At 58.3% G+C, this 20,853-nt stretch overlaps 1 protein-coding gene across 3 annotated transcripts; it reads right to left on the bottom strand.

Moving 5' to 3' along the window:
- Positions 1–2,061: 2,061 nt before the first annotated feature.
- CBX7 (chromobox 7) lies at positions 2,062–15,980 on the bottom strand (the record flags this gene model as incomplete). Of its 3 annotated transcripts, none has more annotated exons than XM_080705991.1 (6): positions 2,062–2,219; positions 2,483–2,834; positions 5,243–5,309; positions 7,013–7,078; positions 13,991–14,034; positions 15,912–15,980. In XM_080705991.1, the coding sequence occupies 6 exons, from the start codon at positions 15,978–15,980 to the stop codon at positions 2,062–2,064; spliced, it is 756 nt and encodes a 251-aa protein (XP_080562117.1). The 3 variants fall into 3 exon arrangements, with proteins under 3 accessions (XP_080562117.1, XP_080562118.1, XP_080562119.1); XM_080705992.1 differs by having other exon boundaries at positions 2,062–2,216; XM_080705993.1 differs by having other exon boundaries at positions 2,483–2,555.
- Between the last annotated feature and the right edge of the window lie 4,873 nt (positions 15,981–20,853).

The raw sequence follows: 20,853 nt of genomic DNA, 5'->3' as shown, positions 1-20,853 counted from the left end.
ATCTGAGCAGCTGGGCCAGGGTGGGTTTTCCCCACCCCACAGCTGAAGAAGAGTACCAACCGGCCTCTACATTCAACTCCGCGGGGCCGCGGGAAGGCAAGGCCAGCAGCCCCACTTCTGAGCCTCTCCCCACCCCAAGAGTACTGGCCTTCGGGGGTGGGGGGTGAACATCCGCTTGGCCCTGGCTGGGACCTGTCCTGGGCTGACAGAGATCCTAAAAGCCCACAGCTGCTCTCCTGGGAGCGGGCTCCCGGCTGTCCAACCAGGCAGGGCCTGAGCATCTCTGGAGGGGCCCCAGCCCAGGAGACCACAGGCCCTGGCTTCCCTGTGGGCCAGAGCTGAGGATGAGCAGAGTCCTGCTGCTGTGGACACACACCGGCTGCCTTGTCCACCAGGCTTGCAAAGGGCACCTAAGGGCACCCAGAGAGCAGGACGAGGTCCACATCTGTGCCTCCACGTCCCAAAGCCATTGTCCAGCCCCCCCCCCCCCCCCCCCCGCTGAGAGCCCCAGTGCGAAGAGAACCTGGCCACGAGCTTCTCCCTCTAGGCCCGCAGCTTGCCCCCCTCGGTTCCTGGGCTGGGGGCCAGGTCACTGACAAGGGACCCCCAGTGGAAGCACTGATTTGACCCTGGACAACTAAGAACAGGAAGGGGATGGAGGGGACCGGGACCCTTGCTAACAAAGCACCCCAAACAGAAACAGCCGCAGGTTGTCTTTGGTTTGGGAAGCAGGGAGGGCTATGGGGAGTCACCTTACCCTTGCCCCTGTGGAGATCCACTCACCTCCAGGGCCACGGCAGAGTCAGGGGACAGTGCTGAGCCCCTGCCACACCTGCTCGACGCTCAGATCAGACTCACTATGGAGAGGGTGGGGGACCTGGTGACCCTTTCCTCCTCACGGGCCGGGATGGGGGAAGCAAGCTACCAGCCCTAGGGCGCTTCTGCAGACACCAGCCAGGGTCCCTGGCACAGCCTGGGCCACCACACTGTCCTGACTGCCAAAGGAAGCAAGGTCCGCCTGGCTATGGCGAGCAGCTCAGTGGGGAGGGTTCAGGAGGTGAGGGCTGCCCTGAGGAAGTGGCGGGACACTCCCCCCTCCTGAACGCCCCGCCCACACCCACACGGGCTGGCTGAGCTGGAGGAGAGGGCAGAAACCTAGAGGAGTTAGAGGGGCTGAGAATCACCTGAGTCAGAAAGGCCGAGAATTCCCCTGGAGGAAGGGCAGGCCCCGGGGGTCTCGGAGCCCGTGCAGAGGCATCAGCACAACTGGGCAGCTGCCTGCCACTGCAGCCTGGACAGGTGGACCGGGAGCCGCCCCGGCTTGGCTTGCCACGCTGGGAGCCAGCTGCCAGCCCTCGCCAGAGCCGGGCCCGCCGCTGCAAGTAAAGGAGCTGAGACAGATGTGCATGCGGGCGGCCGCTCCTGGTCAGTTATTTTGTGCTGTGAATTGCCCTGTGTTCACCTGGTCAGTTTCTAAAAGAGGTGTGCAAGGCCCACATGGACACACCTGGAGACACGTGGGGACACACGCTTGTGTGCTGGGCGTGCGAGTCCACACTGCCAGGGGCTGGAGGGCAGCCTGGGAAGGGTGGAGACCTCTCCAGCCTCCCTCCCACACCTCTCCCTGACCCAGCTCCTGGAGGCCAAAGCCAGTCTCCATGTCCTACGGCAAAGCTGGAGTGGACAGTTCAAAATAAACTCATGCAAGAAAAAAACCCAAACAAACAGGGATGGGGAAAAGCAAGCAGCCAGGCTGGGCAGCTGCCCGGCAGGTCTGGACCTCCCAGGCTCCTTCACCTCCTAGAGCCATCACCTGCTTTGGTTCAAGGCAGGGTGGTCTGTCCCCATCCGCCCTGGAGGTCAGACCCAACCCACAGCGAGGCTGGCCTCTCTGTAAACATCCCTCAAAGAAAGGGCAGGGGTGGGAGGTGGGACCTCCCCCCTTTCTTTTGCTTGGTGTTTTCTTTAAATAAAATTATTACCCTGTCCCCAAACCCTTGTCTCTGGAGCCCCCCACGCTGAGCCCCGAGAGAACAATGTAGGAAGAGTAAGAAGGGTGTCTCAGAGCTTCCTGCTGCGGTCCCGGAAGAAGCCCTCGGCGGCCTGGGCTTCACGGAAGGTGACGGTGATGGAGTTGGCCGTGATGTCCGTCACGGTCACCTCACTCGACGGGAGCGCGGGTGTCCAGCGAGGGGGCCCATCAGCCAGGTCTGCATCTGCTGCAGCCACGGGACAAAGACAGGGACGTGTTGGCAACAGGTGGACAGCGAGGGGTGGGGCGTGCAGACCGCCCCCCAACGCCAAGCCCTCCTCTGTGTGGACACGGGGCGGAGGCACCACACACGCTCCTGGCGGGCAGAGCCGGGGACAGGAAGAGGTCCCGCCAGCCCGACTGTCCCCACCCGCCGCATGGCGTGGCCTGCTGGGCCCTCTGGGACGTGCGCAGCTCGATGTGGTGGTCGGCAGGGCCCTGCTGCCTTACCGTCCTCCTCGGGAGGCTGCTCTGTGGGCTCCCATTCGCTGGGCTCCTGCAGGTCGTCCGGGGCTGGTGGCTCCTGCAGGGAGAGCTCCCGTCGATGGCTGTGACTCTCCAGGTGGGGCCCACGGGGCGGGAACTTCTTGCGTGAGAGCCGCAGGTACTTGTGGGCCTTGTGCGGCTTGCGGAGCAGGAAGGGCAGGCTGGGCACCAAAGGGCCCTTGTCCACCAACTCCGGTGCCCCCGCCTCGACCACCCCCTCAGGGCTCCCACTGCCGGGTGGGCACGTCAGAGAGAAGCGGAGCTTCCCTTTGCCCTTGGCCTTGTGGGCGCTCCGCAGGTCCATGCTGTACAGCCGCTGGGGGGCAAGCCAGGCATGGCGCATGAGCCCCGCCCTCCGCCTGCCGCCCAGCTCCTCCACCCCAGCGCCGGCTCCGCGGGCAGGGACCACAGCCCTCATCCCTTTGCTACACCATGGATCATCACAAAGGTTCAAACTGAAAACTGACTGACCAAAACCCTCTGGGCCAGGGCTGACGCACACGCTGGAGACCCCAGTACTTGGGAGGCTGAGAGGAGGCACTTAGTGAGGCCCTGTTTCAAAATAAAGAATAAAAAATCAGGCTAGAGTGTAGCTCTGAGGTAGAAAGCCCCTGGGTTCCATCCCCAGTACTGCAAAAGCAAAAACAAAAGCCAACAACCGCCCCGCAGGGCTGGAGGTGCAGCTCAGCTCGGCAGACCTGTGGGCCCGCCCCGCAGAGGTCCTGGGCTCTGTCTCCAGCACCACAAAAACAAAAGGGAGCTGGGGATGCAGCGTACGCAAGGGTGTGGGTTCAGTCCCCAGCACCACTCACCAAAAACGAAGGCCTGGATTTCTGCAGTTACTGATCACCTTAGGAGAACTGCTGCTTCCCAACAGGCCCCGGAGCCGAGCCAGCCCCAGGGAGTCACAGGGGCGGAGGGCAAGGCCTGCGTGCAGAGTTCTCGGGCAGCACCGGCACGGGCACCTTCCTCTGGCAGGGGACGCCGCCACCCGGCACCCCTCCGCTGAGCGCGTCACCAGGTGGGGCGGGCCGGAGGGCACGCGCATCTCAGGCGGGGCAGCTCTGGACTGCAGGGATTTCTTACTGATTGTGGGGAGAACTGACCTGACACCGAGGAACACCTTTGGTGTCAAGACTCAGGATGTCCTGTGTACTTTGAGACAGTACCTTCTACTGCCACCTGTCACCAGAGGCCACGGGCTCCAGGCCAGGGGGCAGGGTGACCAGCACAGGCTCTTCTCACGCTCACCTCCTCAACGCAGGCCCTGGTCCAGGGGCGGGTGGTGGTGGGAAGGGAGGAGGGCTGGGCTGGGAGGGGACTGGGGGGCGTGGAGCCCACCCTCCTGCTGGCCCAGGAGCCTCCCACGCTGGGGAAACTCCCACCTGCGTCTGGCAGGGGCCCTCTGGTCTCTGGCCACTCCTCCTGAGGGAAGGGCTCTAGGGGCAGAGCGGCCTCCCTGGCCTCAGTTACTTAGCACTGGAGCAATGGGGCGGCGGCTGAGGAGTCAGGCAGGGGCCACGTCCCCTCCCCACAACGCTGGGCTGCGTGACTCCAGGTGGACCAGGCTCCCTGGCTTCTTCCTTACTCTTGGATCACCGACTCGAGAGGCTGAGTGGCCGCACTGTGAGCTGTTCGTGCAGCCCAGAGAGGTCACCGTGGCAAGAACGGGCCTGTGACACCCCACCCAGCACTGACTCGGCTGTGAGCTGCCCCGGCCACGCCCTCAGGTGACTCCCTCACTGTGACCCAAAGCAGGGCCACCGAAGAGCAGGCAACAGCACTCCCAAGTCACTGATCCACAGCTTATGTGATACAAGAAGCGATAACCGCTGTGAGCAGCAAAGCCGGGGATGATTTGTTATATAGCAATAAATAACGAATACACCTGGCCTATGGGGTTCATGGACGGGTGGAGCATGTCAGTTTGTGAAGCACTCCAGAAGCAGAGCCCAGTATATAGACATGTGGCAAATGTTACTGTCCTTGCCAGGACCCAATTCACACCAAACCCCACACACCACCCCACAGGAGGCGTCTACACTGCCGAGAAAGCCCGGAGTGTCAGCCCTGCATGTGGACCAAGGCTCCTTCCTTATGTTTTGGCTTCAAATACTTAGGAGGCCTTTGGAAGTTCTGGACCGCAGGTACTTGGTGCCTCTCACAGGTGAGAAGCCCAGAGCCTGGCCCCAAATCCACAACTCCTCCTCCGCTCCAAAGCTGTTTCTTTTCCACGCCCCAAGCATCCCTGCCCGCGGAGGTGCAGGGCTGGAGAGCGGCCCCTGGGAGTTTTCCTACACCAAAGGGTGCCTTTAGGAGTCGACAGGCCAAGGCTGACCTGGGATGCCGAGTGCCTGCTTCCTGGATCCTGGCTTCCAGCCCCTCACAGTTCCTCAATCCTCAAGTTTATGTTCCGAAGGTTCTCAAGTATTACAATTTTGCATTTGGGGTTTTGCGCATCAAAGGGCTTATTTACCAGAATCTAAGGCTTTCAGAGTCCTAGGGCTGCATCAGCCACGTGCCCCTCCTCCCACGGAGGTGCCCGAGCCAGGCTGTCTTCCTGGTCTCCAGCCTCAGGTGGTTTCCCCTTCCTTGGAACATTACCTACCAAGTGTCCTGACCCCCGATGCCCGCAGGGGCTGGGAGCAAAGACACGTGGCTGGTGGCGGGAAGGAAGGTGGGGCCTCAGCCCAGCAGGGGCGGGTGGGCACAGGAGCCCGTTACCTGCAGCAGAAGTCGCTTGGGTTTCGGGCCTCTCTTCCTGTACCCTGATGCTCGGTCTTTCTCCTCCCTGGGACCAAGGCAGGTGGCAAAAGGAAGGAAGCACTGGTTACATCCATGGGAAGGCCAGGTGCTCCTATGACCCTGTGCCATCCGCTGGAGCCATCCCAGGGCTCCCCAGTGCTCTACCGGGGCCGCAGCAATGGGTCAGCGTTCACCTTCCAGGGCTCAGACTCCCCATCTAACAAATGGGCAGGGCACTGGTCTCTGTCACTGAGGCATCTCTGAAAACATGTGGTCCTTGCTGACCCCGGGCCGGGCCCGGCAATGCTCCACATGATACCGGGGACCCCCAAGGATGGAGCTTCAGCATCCACTCTATCGACCTCATTTGCCTTGGATGCTCCGGGAGCTCTTGAGATGGAGGGTCCTTCTGCAGGCGGAGCAGCGAGGCTCCTCTCTGGGGATCTGCAGGTCCCAGGAGAGAGGAAGGCTGCTGTCCTGCCTGCACCTTCTAGGAGGGGTGGGAAGAACCAGATGCCTGGTCTGCTGGGTGCCTACCGTGCGCGAGGCCCAGCCTGAGAGAGGCGTGCCGCTCAGGGCCCGAGGCAGCAAGGCCAGAGATGCTGAACACCATGGGAAGTGGTGGGGAAGGTGGGGTTCTTTCCCTCAGCCTCCCGGCTCAGTCCGCTCTGTCCACGCTTTCTGCAGCCCCCACCCTGGGAGGCGGGAGGCAGCAGCAGAACATGGAGGCTGCAGTTCACCCAGCTCAAGAGGCCAGCCTCTCAGACTGGCTCTACTGCACTGTCTGGTGATCCTCCGGGCCGGAGCTGGCTCACCGTGCCAGACGTCGGACTCCAGGGCAGTGGCACCTCGTGGTTCTACACCAGGCCCCGGCACCTTCCCTGTCTCCTCACCACACTCGGGGGTGGAACACAGGCTCCCTCCTGGGGGTGGAACGCAGCCTCCTGCTGCGAGGAGCCACCTGCGACCAGGCCCACTCACGCATACTGCTACCTGCTGGGTCCTACTCCCAGCGGACCCCACATTCCCCTGAAGCCCTCGGTACCTGAAGAGAGCAACCCTTTCAGGCCAAAGCTCCACCCTGCTCCCCGGAAGCAGGAAGCTGGGACACAGACACCCTAGTTTTTAAAGGAAAGAGCCACAAAAATATGTCCTCTGACCACAGCAGGTGCCTTGTGGGGAGAAGCGGGGAGAGCACAGCAGCCAGGCACCGAGCGCCTGGGAATCACGCTCTGGGTCAGGCCCTGGTGCTCGTTCCTGGCTGGGATGCTCTTGCATAAGCGAGGCTCAGTCTCCCCATCTGTCAAATGAGACCCTCATTCCGTCCTCAGGAGACCGCTGCAAGGGGCTGATAAAGACGACTCTACCCTCCTAGGGGTGCGGCTGCCTGCTCTGGGCACAGGAAGCTGGGCACAAGGGTCAGCCATGCTTAGAATCTGTGCGGTGTGGTGGCAGAGGGGCCTGGCTTTGCCCTGAGCTACCAGCCAGGAGCTGGCCAAGGGGATGGGCAGGGCTCAGGAGGCTGCCCGGAAGCCCACGCCTGCTCTGGGCACGCTGCCCTCCTCAGACTTTTTTTCACAGAATCTCAGGGGAATTCCTGGGCTGCCACCAGCAGCATCGCTGCTGGCCAGTGGCCCGAGGGCATCTGTGCCCAGGGTTCGGGTGCTACAGCAGTAGAGGAAGAGGCCAACGGGAGTCCTTCCAACCCCCTGCCCACCCCCGTGGCCCGGGTCAGCCGAGGGCCCTTACTTCTCCTCGTAGGCCAGGACGAGGCGGGGGTCCAGGATGTGCTCCTCCGGCTCCCACGTGCTGTACCTGCAGAGAGGACGGAAAGGTCAGGGCGGCCAGCCTCGCTGCTCTCCCAGGACCCGTCCCCAGGCATTCCCCTACCTAGGGCAACACGCAGCCTCCTGCTGCGAGGAGCCACCTGCGACCTGGCCCACTCACGCATACTGCTACCTGCTGGGTCCTACTCCCAGCGGACCCCACATTCCCCTGAAGCCCTCGGTACCTGAAGAGAGCAGACCCTGAAAGTCCCTTCCTGGGACAGAGGCTTGGGACACACTGGCTGGGTTCAAGTCCCTGCTCTGCCCCTAGCTGGCGGGCGCCCGGGAGCCGTGGCTCAACAGCTCTGGGCCTCAGTCTCCCTATCTGTGAAGGATTCCTGTGTCCACTGGACGTGTCCCCGGAGTGCTGAGAGCAGTGCCTAGTGGGGGGCACTCCTGCTGTGCACGAGTATCTGCGGTTCTTCAGCCTTCCAGCCCAGCGTGGCACGGCCACCTCTGCTGGGGGACCCCATCCCTCCCGCTGCAGGGCATCTGGCAAATATCTAATGACCCAAAGGCGGAGCACTCCCACGGGAGGGCAGGATAGCACTGCACTCTCAGAGCGGGCCATCTTTAGTTCCACCTGGGGACACCTGCCACAGCCGCAGTCCACCTGCGCTCCCCTGTGCTCAGTATCTGCCTCCTTGAAAGCAACCTGCTTTTTATGTTTAATTTCACTTCAGGCTGGACACAGTGGCACATGCCTATAATTGCAGTACTTGGGAGGATGAGACAGGAGGATCACAGGTTCATGGCCAGCCTCAGCAACTTAGGGAGGCCAGTGACTTAGTGAGACCCTGTTCCAAAACAATAAAATGGGGCTGGGGATATAGCTAGGAGGCAGAATGCTACTGGATTTAACCCCCAGTACCACACGCAAAAAAATTTTTTTTTTTTCATTTCAAAAGCAAACTATGAAGCTGGGCATGGTAGTACACGCTTGTAATCCCAGCTTTTAGGAGGCTTGAGACCGGAGGATCACGGTTCGCGGACAGCCTCAGCTACTTAGTGAGGCCCTCTGCAACTCAGTGAGACCCAGTTTCAAAATACAAAATAAAAAATAGGGCAGGGGGTGTAGCTCGGAGGTAGAACGCCCCTGGGTTCCATCCCCAGACCCGCAAAAAAAAAAAAAAAAAAAAAAAAAAAAGCAAACTATGACTTCTATAAACGGAAAAACCATTATCACTCATCATTAAGTAGATCTAAGCATAAAAAATTTTAATTTAAAAAATTACATATGAAACAGGAGGATCACAGATTTGCGGCCAGCCTCAACTACTTAGTGAGGCACTCGGTGACTTGGTGAGATCCTGTTTCAAAATAAAGAATAAAGCCGGGCGTGGTGGCGCACGCTTGTAATCCCAGCATTCGGGAGGCTGAGACCTGGAGGATCGCGGTTCGCGGACAGCCTCAGCTACTTAGTGAGGCCCCCCCCTGCAACTCAGTGAGACCCGGTTTCAAAATAAAAGAATAAAATAGTGGGCAGGGGGTGTAGCTCGGAGGTCAAACGCCCCTGGGTTCCAGCCCCAGACCCAAAAACAAAAACGAAAACAAAATAAAGAATAAAAAATGGGGCTAGAGCCGGGCGTGGTGGCGCACGCTTGTAATCCCCGCGCTTGGGAGGCAGAGACAGGAGGATCGCGCAGGTTCGAAGCCAGCCGCACGCGCTGGCTTAGTAGACCCTGTTTCCAAATATAAAATGTAAAAATAGGTCTGGGAGTGTAGCCCGGAGGTAGAAGGGCTTCCAGGAACCCCAGTACCACCAAAAAAAAAAAGGGGGGGGCTAGAAATCCCAGCATTCGGGAGGCTGAGACAGGAGGATCGCGCTTCAGGGCCAGCCTCAGCTACTTAGTGAGGCCCTCTGCAACTCATTGAGGCCCCATTTCAAAATAAAGAATAAAAAATAGGTCAGGGGGTATAGCTTGGAGGTCAAATGCCCCTGGGTTCCATCCCCAGACCTGGAAAAAAAAAAAAAAAGGGGCTAGGGGTGTAGCTCAGAGGTAGAACGGGTTCAATCCCCAGTACTGTATACACACAAAAAAAGCATATATGAGCCATGCACAGTGGCACACACTTGTAATCTCAGCTACCACTACAGAAGCAGAGTCAGGATGATGTCAAGTTTGAGGCAACCTGGACAACTTACTGTCTCAATAGAGTGCTAGAGAGTAGCTTGGTAATAGAGCGCCTCCTGGCTCCGATCCCCAGTACCACATGAAAAAGCATGGATGACTATAAAGCACATATGTAGAATACACAAGTACATATGTAAACTTCCGTACACGCCCAAAGCAAGGCTCCGATGCTGGACAGAGGCAGGTGACGAAGTGTTAGGTGTCAGGAGCCGCAGAGAGGCCAGGCGAAGCCCTGCCCAGCTCACTCCTAGTCATCTGAGCTGAAACCTTTATCTCAAGCCTGAGACTTCTCTCATGCTATCTCAGGACGTCCAAGACAGAACGCTTCCTGCTTCTTTGCACCAACACTCCCTCACTGACTCATCAGGTCTGGCCCACGCAGGCCCTGCGACTCACATGAGGGTCCCTGCCCCATCGCACACCAGCCTGGCCTTGCTTCCTCTACCTGTGACCTCCGGCGAGGTGCCCTGTCCCTGCAGTGAGCATCCAGCCATCCTTTCAGAGCCGGGTTTCCCTTCCGAACCGTTCTACTGTCACCAAGACCAACTCTCAGTCCTGGCCAATTCCAGGGGCCCTGGGTGGGGAATCCCAGCGATGAAGGCCTGGCCCAGGTGCTCCGGCAGTGGCCATGGTGGCCTCTGCCTGCTTTGGCAGACAGCCAAAAGTGAAAGTGACCGGCAGAGGTCCAACCATCTGCCAGAGGCTGGAAGAGACTATGCCTTCCACCCCAAAATAAAGGCTGGCTCTCCTGATGCACCTAGAGAGAAGGGGAGTCCTGTGGGGTCCTTCTCATGGCTCTCTAGCTGTCCCTTCCCCTCTGTGCCCTGCCCACCTCCTTCCTGCTGGCCCATTTCTTGCTGATGTAGCCGCTGTGTGATCCCCGGTAAGACCTTACCCTTCCCAATTTCCTCGTCTTAAGACTAACCCCCCACCCAAGAGGCAAAGTGGAGCCAGGCGTTGCGGGGCAGCTGGAAGCCGCTGCGCGCGCATGCTTTGCTAACAGTAGGGCGCCGGCTGGCCTGGACTCACGGTGGGCGGGAGCAAAACACCCGCAGGGGCGGGGCAGCGCTGGGCGGCGCGGGGGGGCGGGGCCTGCAGCTCAGGGCGGGGCGGAGGGGCGGAGCCTGAGGCGCCGAGCGGGGAGGAGCCTGAAGCGCTGGGCGGCGCGGAGGGAGGAGCCTGAGGCGCAGGGCGGCGAGGGGCGGAGCCTCCGCCGCCGGGCCGCGCGCACGCACTCACGCAAAGGGCGGGCGCGCAGCAGGATCGTCCGGCCAACCAATAGGGACGGGGGCGGGGACGGCGCGCGGGCGGTTACGAGATAAACACGGCCACGTGACCGAAACCCCGCCCCCAGGCCCAGTAAACAAGCCGGCGCGCCCGGCCCGGCCCGATCCGGCCCGCTGGGGGCGCAGGTCCCGGGCGGGGGGCACCGGGGAGACGGGACGCCCCCAGCCCAGCCAGAGTTTCCCGTAGATGAAGAAGGCGCGGAGGGGCGCTCCCGAGCTATGCCGCAGGCGCCCTTTGGGGGCAGGTAGAACCATCACAGGGACCTGCCGCCCCCAAGTGAGAAACTGGGCTCTGGTCCAGACCCTCAGGTTAGGCCCTGAACAAGTGACACCTTTCAACTCCATCTCCCTGGGCCCCATCCTTAAGCGGGACTCCCAATAATCCCTTTGCTTAGGGCTGCAAAAATTAGCTGTGTTAAGCCACATTATGCACTGAAATCAGAGAGGCACATAATAAAAGCAAACAGGCGTTAATGAAATCGAGTTCAAAAACCTGGAGTGCACAAGAGTCAGACAGGGCCAGAACCCAGGCCGCAGCGGCCGGCAGCTGTCCAAGCCTCGAAGGAGGAAGCAGCTGCTACTCCCTGCCTGGCTGGCACTGGTGATTGGTCTCAGGCAGTCTTCAGCAGGACCATTCTACAGATGGGGAAATACAGGCACAGAGAGGTTGAGGAGGGTTTTGCCCTGGGTCATAGCTGGCAAAACTATGCTGGAATAACCTACACAACCTGAGTTCAAAGGCAAGGTGTTCCGGCCCAAAGCCTGAGCACATCCCACAAAAATGGCAGCTGGCAGGAAGCTACCTTTTGTGGAGCTGCTGGTGCAACATAGGGGTGGGATCCCATCCCTGGGGCCAGGTGCCTGCAGTCACATCCAGCCCCTCCATCCTGGGGAAGGACTGCTGCAGGCTTCCCCTCTTGCCTGCAAAGTGGGTTGCTAGGAGGCAATTCGTGGGCCAGTGCCCAGTTCACAATGGGCTTACTGCTGGGCAGTCTGGTTACTCCTGCACCCAATGATGTTATTACGGAGCTTCTTCCCTAAAAGACCGAGGGGCATTCAAAATGGGAAGGAAAGGAGGGCACCCCAGTGGGAGCAGCGTGGCCTGGCAGGCTGAAGTGAGAGCAGGGTACCTGAGAGTGGTTGAAGTTCAGAGAGTACCTGTAGCGGAAACTGAACACCCTGTGCCCCCTTCAAAAAGCAGCAGGAAAGCCCCTCTGCCGGGGAAGGGACAGCCACTTGCCTGTGGTTACGGGGAGAAAACTGGGGCATTTGATGGCTCCAAGGGGCCTGGGCACGGAGTTCATTTAAATCAGGGCTCTAGCCGGGCGTGGTGGCCCACACTTGTAATCCCCGCACTTGGGAGGCGGAGACAGGCTGGCTTAAGAGACCCTGTTTCCAAATAAAATATAAAAAAATAGGTCTGGGAGTGTAACCCGGAGGTAGAAGGGTTCCATCCCCAGTACCACCAAAACATAAAAAAATAAAAAAATCAGGGCTCTACTGCCGGGACCACTGTTGATAGCAGAGAGGAGAGTTGCCCCTGAGCAGGAGGTCTGGTCCCTCTCCACACCCAAGGCTGGCACTGTCCAGCTAAGACCCCAGGCCAGGGTGACAAAGCCTACCTCACTTCCCTCCCACTCTCTGAGCTGCGCGTTAAGTGAGACTGGAGGAGGCTGCTCACAGGGCCCTGCCTCTCCCCAGGGAGGTGGGACGGTAGCAGCTGAGCCTGGCCACATCAGGGACATCGCAGGCAGAGCGGGAGCCACGCTGCCTGGGGTTGGCAGTTATATTCCCCCTCTCTGGGCCTCAGTATCCCTGGCAAAAAAATGAGAAGACCGATATTCTCAATACAGATGTTGTTATAAGGATATTTTTTTTTTTTTTTTTTTGGTGGTACTGGGGTTCCTGGAAGCCCTTCTACCTCCGGGCTATACTCCCAGACCTATTTTTTACATTTTCATTTTTGGAAACAGGGTCTCCTAAGCCAGCGCGCGCGGCTGGCTTCGAACCTGCGCGATCCTCCTGTCTCTGCCTCCCAAGCGCGGGGATTACAAGCGTGCGCCACCACGCCCGGCAAGTTATAAGGATATTTTGATTTCTTGTTCAGAACAAATTCCCCAGGTCCCTTTCCTGGGTGGGGCAAATAAAAACAAATGCCCAGAGGCCTGCTTCTCTAGCTCTGTGCTGAGGGACTTACTAAAGCGGGGCCTGGGCTGAGCCTGCACCGCACTGCTCCCCTCCTTGATCCAACCTGAAGAGCAGGAAGCAGAGGCTGCGCTAAGCTGGGACCTGCCTGAGGTGTCAGAGCTGTTCAGTGGGCCGCCAGGCCTGGCGGAGGTGTCCCCAGGTCATCTGGCCAAACAGGGCTTCCAGAACCTGTTGGGGTCCTAAGAGGTGGCCAGTGAGGAGAGCCCACGTGCTGATGTCCTACTGACTGGGTATGTGTCACCTTGAGGAAGGGGAGAAGCGGGAGCAGGGACTTTGCCGTGAGCATCTGGAGAAGGGCCTCTTTTCTAAGGCAGAGCCTAGGGAGGGTGGCAGCCACAGAGCCTCATCTCGGCCCAGAGCCCTTTTCCTCTGCCTAGCTCCCCCTTCCAGAGGGGGAGGTGCTCCCAGATATTTGGGAAGGGAGGTGGGCGGACACCTACAACATGCTGGCCACCGGGTGGCCCCTCAACAGGACGCAGCGGCTCATCCTGAAGTTGTGCCGGGCCAGATTGGACCCTTGCGACCATCTTGTGTGGAGGAAAACTGAGGCTCACTGGGCTGTCTGACCCTAGCAGTCTCTCCCCCCAGGACTAACACACACACACACACACACACACACACACACACACACACACACACACACACACAGCTGGGGGCTTCCAGGAGCGCCCTGCAGGAGGCAGGCTCCCGGGGGCCAATCAGGCAGCCCCAAACAAACTCTCCTCCCTTCCCCCAGCAATCCAGCGAAGGGAGCCAATTGTTGGTGAGAAGATTATGGATCGCGCCTCTGTGGGGGGTCGCAGACTCACTCCCACCCCCAAAACTCTGGGAAGGGAGGCTGGGAGGCGCAGAGAGAGAGCTCAAGTCCAGACTCCAGTCAACTTGCTGTGTGACTCAAAGTTAGCTGCTCACCATCTCTGTGCCAGCGGCCTCAAGCCCACACAAGGCTGCCTAGGAACCTGCTCTCTAGGCTGGAAGGTGTCAAGGGACGGCCGCAGGCTCTGCACACCCCCCCAGCAGGGCTCACCCAGCACTGCCCCTGCGGCACCTGGGGCCACTGGCCTGGCCGCAGCCGTCCTAAGCCAGGGTGCTGGGCCTTCACTCCCGGGGGCTGGAAGGGAGGGGAGAGGGCAGGAGGGCCGCCTCGGCCTGCGGTGCTCCAACTCCTGGGGGGCAGGCAAGGCCCAAGGTAAAGCAGCTGGGCAGGGGAGGGACCCAAGGAAGGGCCGAGGGATGGCCAGGGAGACAGACAGACAGACACGGGAGCCTTACTTTGGGGGCCATCCTTTCCACTTCACCAGATACTCGACTTTGCCCTGGGAAGAGAAAGAAACGGGCACAGTGAGCAACCCTTGTCCCCACAACTACCGCAGAGCCCAGAGCCCTTGCGTGGACAGGTGTCCCCACACCCCGCACCCGTACGCACAGGGCCCAAACACCGCCTCCCCGCCGCTCCCGGGCTCCCAGGCTCGAGCTCGGAGCTACACCACGCCTGGGGAAACAGACTATGGCCATGTGTGCACAGCCAGTCTCAGAGCCTGAAGGACTCTTCCATTCCTTTTTAGATTGGTGGACTCTCCAACATCCCTCCCTGGGGTATCCCCCAGGGCTGTAGCCCCATCTGCTGGGTCTTTGGGAGAAGCTGCCTCTGGCCCAGAAGCAAAAGGCCAGTTAGGATTCTTCAAAACACCCTGACACACCCCAGAGAAGGCCGACAAAGTCACCTTCAGAAAGGCTGGTGAACCCTCCAACTGTTAGAGCCAGTCCCTCTCCCTCACAGGGGGCAGGGGCCTTTGCAAGTGCCCAGCCCAACCCACCCCGAGTGAAGCCCTCGGTACCTCCTCCAAGAGGCCTTCCCTGGCCACCCTTCCGGCCAGTGTCCCTGCCTAGCACCTGCCGGTTCTTTCTGCATGCATGCGGCCGCTCAAAGGCAAGTTCATCACGCATCTCCTCTGCCCCAATGCCAGCTCCTTGAGGGAGGGAGGTACCCCTGCGGCCCAGAATGGTGCCCAGAGCAAGGCAGATTCTCCATGAATGTTGACTGACTGGCAGGCGCAGGAGGGTCCCCACTCCCTCCCCAGACCCCGCCCACCTCTGCCTGCCGCAGAGGGCGTGAAAGAGGTACCTGCCTAATCCGCTTTAAGGCAGGAACCCTGGGGGAGAGGAGAGGGAGGGGAGGCAACCCCCAGCAGCAGAGCTGCACCGACCGCACTGGGAAAGTGATCCTTGGCTCCAGATGCCAGGGCTAACTTTTCTCCATGGAAAGTGAGGGTTGCAATTATGCACCCCGAGTTCCTGTGGCACCTCGTCTCTACCTCCCTGTGGGATCTTGAGCGGGTCACTCCCCCTTCCCTGGGTCCAGTTTTTGCCTCCATCAAATGGGCGGGAGTGACCACCTGGAGCCTCTGCAGGAACCGCAGAGAGATGAGGAAACGGACGAGGCCGTGCCCCAGGGAACACTTCTCCCGTGGACGTCCCCAACCCAGCCTCCAGTCAGGGTGAACACGTGCGCAGTTAGTGTAGACGCCGGGCCAGGGCAACCAAAGTTGGCTCGAGGTGCGGGGTCCCGGACCCCGCGGCACAGCTGCCTTAAACTGCAGGGTGTGTGTTTGCAAGGCGTGGGCAGCGGGGGAGGAGCCTCGAGGATGCCCCGGAGCCGCCGGAGGCGCGGGGCGGAGATGGGAGTTGGGGATGGGGTGGCGTGGGGGATGGGGAAGAGGGGTGTGCCCTGGGGGGTAGGGAAAGGAAAAGGTCAAAGTCCAGCAGAAAAACTCCGGTGGCGGGAGAATGCCGTCCAAAGCCCCGCCTCCAACTTTAAAGGACTTGGTACTAAGAGTCGAGAGTGCTAAATTCGAGATTGAGCTGGACACTAAGGCACGAGGCAAGTCGTTTTCTCAACTTGGGCCTCCGCCTCCTCATACTGAGAATGAAAGAGGATGAGGCCGGATGGCGCCGGGATTCCCACAGCCCGATCCTCATCTCCAGTTCCCGTGGGCTCAGCTGCCCCAGCATCTCTGGGCACCAACTTTCATTCTACTCGCCCCACACAGTAGCGGGGAAACTGAGGCACGGGCCGGGGAGATGGGACCAGCAGCTTCCCGCCCACTTGCCCCTCGCCCCGGGCCAGAGGGGCAGTGCTGGGGACCGGAGGCGACCCCTCTGGACGCTGGGAGCCGCCCCCGGGCAGCCTCACCTTCCGCACGCGCTTCTTCCGGATGCTCTCCACCGCGAACACCTGCTCGCCAATGGCTGACAGCTCCATGCGGGGCGGCGGGCGAGCGGGCCCCGAGCGGGGCCGGGGGCGGAGCTGCGGAGCCGCGGCTGCTGCGTGCGATGCTCGGGCCGACGGGGTCCCCGTCACCCTCGGCGGGGCGCGCACGCGCACGCGCACGCGCACGCGCGCACACCCCCTCGCGCTCCCTCACGCCGCCGACGTTCCATTTTTGAACCTGCGCAACGTTTTCCTCGGCGCCAGCGGGCGGGCGCGCGCGCGCGGGCGGGGGCGGGGCGGGCGGGCGCGCGCGGGGGCGGGGCGGGCGGGCGCGCGCAGGCCGGGCCGCGGGGCTCGGCTCGCGCCCCGGGGTCAGCCCCGCCCCTCACGCCCCGCCCCGCCCTGGCCACGCCCCTCCCTAGCTCCGCCCCGCGCCCTGCCCCGCGGGAGCGGTCGGCCGCGTGCGCGCGGAGCCTCCGAGCGGCCGGACGTAGTCGGTGCGGCTTCGTGGGTGCGCGGCGGGCCGTGACCCTAGTACGGCGTCCTGGCGCCCCCCCCCCGTGACCCTGAGGGGCCGCGACGCCACGGGCGCGCCGGGCAGCTGGAAAGGGGCGCGGAGGGCGCGGGCGGCGCCGACCCGGCGCGGCGGGAGTGGGGCCTGGAGCTTGCCCGCCCCGTCGGGCCGGCGCGGAGCCGGCGCTGCAGGCGGGCTCGGGGCGGGACGGAGGGCGGCCCCGCGGCGGGACCGGCCCTGCCCTCCTCCGCGAGCGTCGGCCGCACGAGCCCGGGCTCTGCGGGCCGCGCTGCCCAGCTATTCGTGGACCGATGGGCCTTGTGGTTGAGGCAGCCCACCACCCCCACCGCCCATGCCTTTCTTTTCCCTACCGCACCCCCGCTCAGCCTCTCCAGCACGGCACCCGCCCTCGCTCCCCCGCACCCTCCTGGCTCCGGCTTGGATCTCGGGAACCCCGAGTCCGGTCTCCCCGACCTCGTGGAGTCTGAGCTCCCCGACGCACACACACACACACGCGCACACACGCACACGCTTCCACTGACTAAGCCGCCGACCCATGCAGGAGCGCTTTCCAAATACAGATCCGACTGGGTCACCCTGTGCTTAGAAAACTTGCATAGCTTTGTTGGTTTTTTTTTATCCCGTTGGGATAAAATCCAAACATCTCTGCCCGGCACGCGGAAACAAACTGGAAGGTAGTGGAATGGTGTACGGCCACCAGTGTCCAGGGAGAAAATATCCATCCTCCCAGGATTATACCTCCAGTGGAAATACCTTCCAAGACGTACCTTGTAGAAACATCTTTCTAGAAAGAAAGTGAGACGATGATACTTAAGCAGGAGCACAAGAATTCGCCCCTCCTCGGGGGGAATTCCAGCGCAGGAACTTCGCAAGCTGAGGAAGAAGACCAGACGCAGGTCTGATGCAATAAGAAGAACAATGGGGGACATTGATGACGCGAGCCGGTAACAATGCCTTCTGCACAAAAATAGAATTAAAGCCCAGAAATCTCCGGCAGCGGCGTGAAACTTGGCCGAGGAAGGAAAGAATATTCAGGGGGAAGGTGAAGGGTGAGTTAAGAATCCAAGTTGTCTCTAGGATAAACACGAAGAGAATGGGAACGGCCCAGTGGTGTTTATTCCAAGTATGAGGGGGGGGGGGAGAACGACAGAAGCAGCCCAGACAGTCCTAAAGCAGGCAAGAATGGGGAGCGAGGATTCCGGACTGCTGGGACAGACATGATTCAGAGGGTCACAAGGCAAGTGGGCTCGTGAATTAAAGTACAAAGGTTATCAGACCCCGGGGCGAGGGGCAACTCGCTGTAATTTTTAACAGACATTTACAAGATTTCCCAAACCTAGGGATACAGAAGTGGTGAATCTCCGTCCATGGCAGGGGTGAGGGGTACAAACGAAAAAAGGCTAGTGCAGTTATTATCAGGCAAAGGGCTTCCCTAGATCAGAGGAGGTCAGTTCATAACGAGGAGTCAAGTCACCAGAACAGAACGTTTCACCTTGTAAACAGCAAAGAGAACGCCACCGAGATCCACAATTAGAGTGGGGATTTTAAAACACATCCCTCTGCGATCAGAGAACCAGCAGAGAAACAGTCAATAAGATATAGGTGATTTGAGAGACATGTTTATAAACTTAGAGACTTTTCTAGAACATAAGTCTACAATGAGAAGCCATACAGAATATTTACCAAAGTAATTCATCCCAAGAAATTTCAAAAGCATGGAATCATATTAAAGTATAGTCTCTGACCATAACACATATAAGCCAGGGATAAATAACAAAAATTCCCTGTTTAGAAATAAGGTGTAATCTATTCTAAATAACAGATGGATCAAAATTGGTATTATAAGCTATTTTTAGCTGAATGAGAATGAAAATATTACATATCAAAATTATAGGCTATTGCCGGGCGTGGTGGTGCATGCTTGTAATCCCCGCGCTTGGGAGGCAGGGACAGGAGGATCGCGCAGGTTTGAAGCCAGCCACGCTGGCTTAAGAGACCCTGTTTCCAAATAAAAATATAAAATAGGTCTGGGAGTGTAGCCCGGAGGTAGAAGGGTTTCCAGAAACCCCAGTACCACACACAGAAAAAAATGTGTATATATATATATATTACTGTGTGTGTTACTAAGTATGAGACCCAGGGGTATTCTACCTCAAAACTACACCCCCAGCCCTTTTTTAAAGATTTTTTTGTTTTGAAACAGGATCTCACTAGGTTGCTGAGAGTCTGGCTACATTCCCGAGGCTGGTCTCAAATCTGCAGTCCTCTTGTCTCAGCCTAGATCACAGGCATGTGCCACCACACCTGACTAGTATATGACTTAGTGCTTATTTTACAAAAGAGAAAAGATTGGCTGGACATGGTGGTACATGTTTATAATCCCAGTACTTAGGAGGCTGAGACAGGAGGATCTGGGTTTGTGACCAACTTGTGAGGCTCTCTGCAACTTAGTGAGACCATGTTTCAAAATAAAGAATAAAAAATTGGGCTGTGGGTGGAGCTCAGAGGTAGAATGCCCCTGAATTCAACCCTCAGTACTATGAGAGAGAAAGAAAGAAAGAAAGAAAGAAAGAAAGAAAGATAGATAGATAGATAGATAGAATTGAAAATAATGATTGAGCTGGGCAGGGTGGCACACACCTCTAATCCCAATACTTAGGAAGCTGAGACAGGGAGCTCGCAGGTTCAAGGCCAGTCTTAGCAACTTAGTGAGACCTTCAGCAATTTAGCAAGAGCCTGTTTCAAAATAAAACATAAAAAAGACTAGGGGTATAGTTTGGAAGTTAAATGCTCTTGTGTTCAAACCCCATACATAAATTAATTAATTAATTTTAGAAAGGAGAAATCAAGCTGGGTGTGATGGTACACACTTGTAATTCCAGTACCTGGGAGGTGAGACAGGAGAATTCAGGTTCGAAGCCAGCCTTAGCAACTTTGTGAGACCCTGTTTCCAAATAAATAAAATCTGCCTGGGGGTGTAGTTCAGAGGTGGAGGTAGAATGCCCCTGGGCTCAGTCCCCAGCGACACACACACACACACACACACACACACACACACACACACATAATAATCAAGTATCTATTTCAAGAAGCTAGAAAAGAATAATCGCAAAACAAACAAAGGAACCAAAAATAACATTAACATGTGGAAGGTGAGAAAAAGTCAAGGCAGAAAGCAATGAAATAGATGAGCCAAGCCACATATTTTAAATGAAATGAATAACATTCAATGAAATGAGTAACCCTCTGGTGAAATTGACCAAGAAAAGACAGAGAGAAGATGAAAGTAATATCAGAAATGAACAGCTAAAGAATCTGCAGATTTCTCTAAGAAAAAGATAAGAGGCTATTATGAATAGCTTATTACAATAGCTCGAACATCTAAATGAAACGGGCCACTTTGGAAAATAAAACTTACCAAAATGAACTCAAGATGAAGAAAAATCCGAATGAATGCATGCGGTTTCTGGACCTGCTACAATATTACAACTGGTTGCTGACCGGGCAGATGCTTTCTAGTGTTGGTGCCCAGCGGGGAGGTGGGGGCACTGGCTGTTCCAGGCACTAATCCTTGTAGTGGTCCTTCTCCTCCTCCTGCTGTGCTGGGCACTATACCCAGGAGAATTCTACCTCTGAGCTACATCCCTGCTCTCTCTCTCTCTCTCTCTCTCTCTCTCTCTCTCTCTCTCTCTCTCTCTCTCTCTGTGTGTGTGTGTGTGTGTGTTACTGGGAATGGAACCCAGGGGCTTTCTACTCCCGGGGCTACACTCCCAAACCTATTTTATATTTTATTTATTTTTTTTGTGTGTGGTACTGGGGGTAGAACCCAGGGGCCTTTCTACCTCTGAGCTATACTCCTAGACCTATTTTATACTTTATTTGGAAACAGGGTCTCACTAATTTGCTGAGAGCCTCACTAAGTAGTTGAGGCTGGCTTCAAACCTGCACAATCCTCCTGTCTCAGCCTCCCAAGTGCTGGGATTACAAGCGTGCACCACCACGCCTGCCCCCCCCACCGCCTTTTTAATATTTGTTTTGAAGCAAGGTCTCCCTAGGTTGCTGAGAGTCACGCTAAATTGAGATTGGCCTCAAACTTCTGCTCCCCTATCTCAGCCTCCTAAGGACTGGGATCACAGGTGTGTGCCACTCTACCTGGCTCCAGGCACTGATTCGCTAATTTGCTTGTGATCAGAAGGGCTGGGGGTGGCAGCGCCCCGGAGGAGTTACTGGGTGCTTCAGCAACCGAAAGCCCTTGGCCACCAGCTAAACCTCAGACCTCTGCATAGTCACTAAAGGAAACTGATGGATCATCACTAATGGTGCCCACAAGAAGACTTGGACCCGGGCAGCTTTACCTACGGACTATCTAAAGCAGAAATGATTCTAGTC

This window comes from Muscardinus avellanarius (genome assembly GCF_963383645.1).
Source record: "Muscardinus avellanarius genome assembly, chromosome: 11".
NCBI lineage: Eukaryota > Metazoa > Chordata > Mammalia > Rodentia > Gliridae > Muscardinus > Muscardinus avellanarius.
Note: the sequence above shows the minus strand (reverse complement) of the source record. Positions and strands in the feature narration are given on the sequence as shown.